This window comes from Austrofundulus limnaeus, unplaced genomic scaffold (genome assembly GCF_001266775.1).
Source record: "Austrofundulus limnaeus strain Quisiro unplaced genomic scaffold, Austrofundulus_limnaeus-1.0 Scaffold142, whole genome shotgun sequence".
Lineage (NCBI taxonomy): Eukaryota > Metazoa > Chordata > Actinopteri > Cyprinodontiformes > Rivulidae > Austrofundulus > Austrofundulus limnaeus.
In genome coordinates, this window is record NW_013952544.1 from 782267 (window position 1) to 784714 (window position 2448).

At 36.0% G+C, this 2448-nt stretch overlaps 1 protein-coding gene across 1 annotated transcript in view; it reads left to right on the forward strand.

Moving 5' to 3' along the window:
• Positions 1 to 796, forward strand: part of haus7 (HAUS augmin-like complex, subunit 7) — a 5505-nt gene extending 4709 nt beyond the window's left edge. The window contains exon 9 of the mRNA XM_014016294.1: positions 681 to 796. Coding sequence (XP_013871748.1) covers positions 681 to 739 — 59 coding nt within the window. The 3' untranslated portion in view covers positions 740 to 796. The remainder of the gene's footprint in view (positions 1 to 680) is intronic.
• The last annotated feature ends 1652 nt before the right edge of the window (positions 797 to 2448 follow it).

Here is a 2448-nt window from a genome sequence, read left to right on the forward strand (position 1 = left end):
CACACACACACACACACACACACACACACACACACACACACACACACACACACACACACGGCCAAAAATTAGTTACCTGCTCGGTTGTTCTTCTACAACAGAATAGTTGTACTGTAATGTTATCTGTATATATAATGTTCTTATCTTATCTTATCTTATCTTTTCTTAATATTATGGCCACACAAGATTTTTAGAGTTACAGTAATAAGCTTCCATCCACATTTTGTGACGACTAAATCCATCATAAACTGAAAAATCATACAGCATCAGTTTATCATATGAATCCATAAAGTTAAATAATAGATATAACTTCACAAGATGCTCAACTTTCCTCATTTTAAACCAGTGGTAAGACTGATTTTTCATGTAGGAGTTCTCATAATATTATGACTTTATTCTCCTTTATTATATCTTTATTCTTATGGTATTTTGACTTTATTCTGTATGACTTTATTCTAGTAATATTTTGAATGTATTTAGGTAATATTAGGGCTTTATTTTCGAATTATTTCAACTTTATTTTGGTTATATTATGACTTTGTTCTGGTAATATTAGGACATTTTCATGATTTCAGTTTTATTCTGGTAATATAATGACTTTATTCTTACAGTATTTAGACTTTTTGCTGGTAACTTTAAGACTGGCCATAATACTCCGTTGTATTCTCTTACCCCTGCAGCGGATCAGTTGGAGGAAATCACCCACCGAATCAGAAACTTCTCTCAGCAGATTTCCTGATTGGATCTCTGGGGTCGGKGCCTAAAAGCCGACTAACGACTGAATCGTGGAGCAGAACAGAAGAAGAGACCGGCCCGTGGTTCGTGTTCAGATCACTGGATCGTGACTTTGCCTGGTTTTTTTGCAGTTTGTGTTTTACATCTCCAACATCTCCATTCACTTCCTTTCTGTTTTGCTTCCGAACATTTTAAAGTCTCGTGTTTTATGTGAAATAGTTCTGCAGCTTCTTCCTTTAAACAAAATTCAGTCCATCTGCAGAAAACTTGACACATTTTCTGTAAACATGTCCCAGGTTTGTAGCTTTTTTACAAACCGCAATGTATTTTTGTGCTTTTTAAAGCTATTATATTTTGCTTTTTTGTAGATTTAATCAAATAAAGTATGTGTTTAAAGTTGTTTTTTTTTTTGGTGAAGTTGTTTTATTTGTTGACTACGTTCCTTGAAAATAAGACTCCATGTATATGAAAGTCTGCTTATGTTCTTCCGTTGTGGAAAGGTGGAAATCTGTCTGGTCAACAACTACAGACCAATTTCCAAATTATGTGTACTTTCAAAAGTTTTGGGTAAATTGGTTGTGGAACAGTTGAAAACATTTTTACACTCAACAGGCTTTCTATCAAGGCACCAATCAGGTTTTCGTAAAAAGCACAGCACAACTGCAGCTCTTAAAGTGGTAAATGACATCATAGATGGAAGAAAATATTGTGCGGCAGCTCTTTTTGTTAATTTGACACTGTGGATTGTGTCATCTTGATGAATCATCTGTACAACGTTGGGTTGTCTGTTCAGACTGTGAAGTGGTTCTCCAGTTATTTATCTGGTAGAGCTCAGTGTGTCCAAGCTGATGGGTCTTGTTCCTCCCTATTTTAAAGGGAGTGCCTCAAGGCTCCGTACTAGGGCCTTTGTTTACATTTTATGTTAACCTGTGATAACTAATGCTGAATCTCATCTTTATGCTGATGATGATACAGTTATTTATTGTTCATCTTCATCAGTTTCACAATCATTTAAATTTTGCAATCTGCGTTGTTGTTCAGTCATGTTCTGARTGCAGATAAGTCAAAGGCTGGGCTATTTTCCAATGTAAGCAGCTCCCACCTCTCCCAGCTTGTTTACTGTTCAGGGGGTTGAAATTCAGGTTGTCAGTTGCTACAAATATTTAGGTTTTCTGATTGACAAGAATTTATCATTCAAAACCCCTGTTGATAAACTGGTTTCTAAGCTAAAACTTAAATTAGGATTCTTTTTTTTAGAAACAAAAAGTCAGAAGACACCTGGTTACCTCAACTCTTCTTCCCCTGATGGATGATGGAGATCTGGTTTTCATGAACTCTTCAGCCTAGCATTTAAAGAAATTAGATGCTGTTTATCACTGTGTTTCATTACAAACTATCAAACACATCACTGCACTTTGTCTGCTACAGCAAAATGTCCATCTTTGACTGTCCGCAGACTCTCGCTGGCTGATTTTTATTTAAAAATGCATTCTGGGGCATCTTCCTTCATATTTATGCTCATTTGTTGAGAACCTGCAGCCGTTATGATCTGCTCTCAGGACATTATGATGAWGCAGGTGCCAAAAGTTAGAACTAAACTTGGTAAAAAGGCCTTTAGATTTTCTGCTCCTGCCACTTGGAATAATTCACAGAAGGGTTTGAAGTTATCATCTCTCATTACCTTGGGGCAATTCAATCAATTTTAAAGGACAG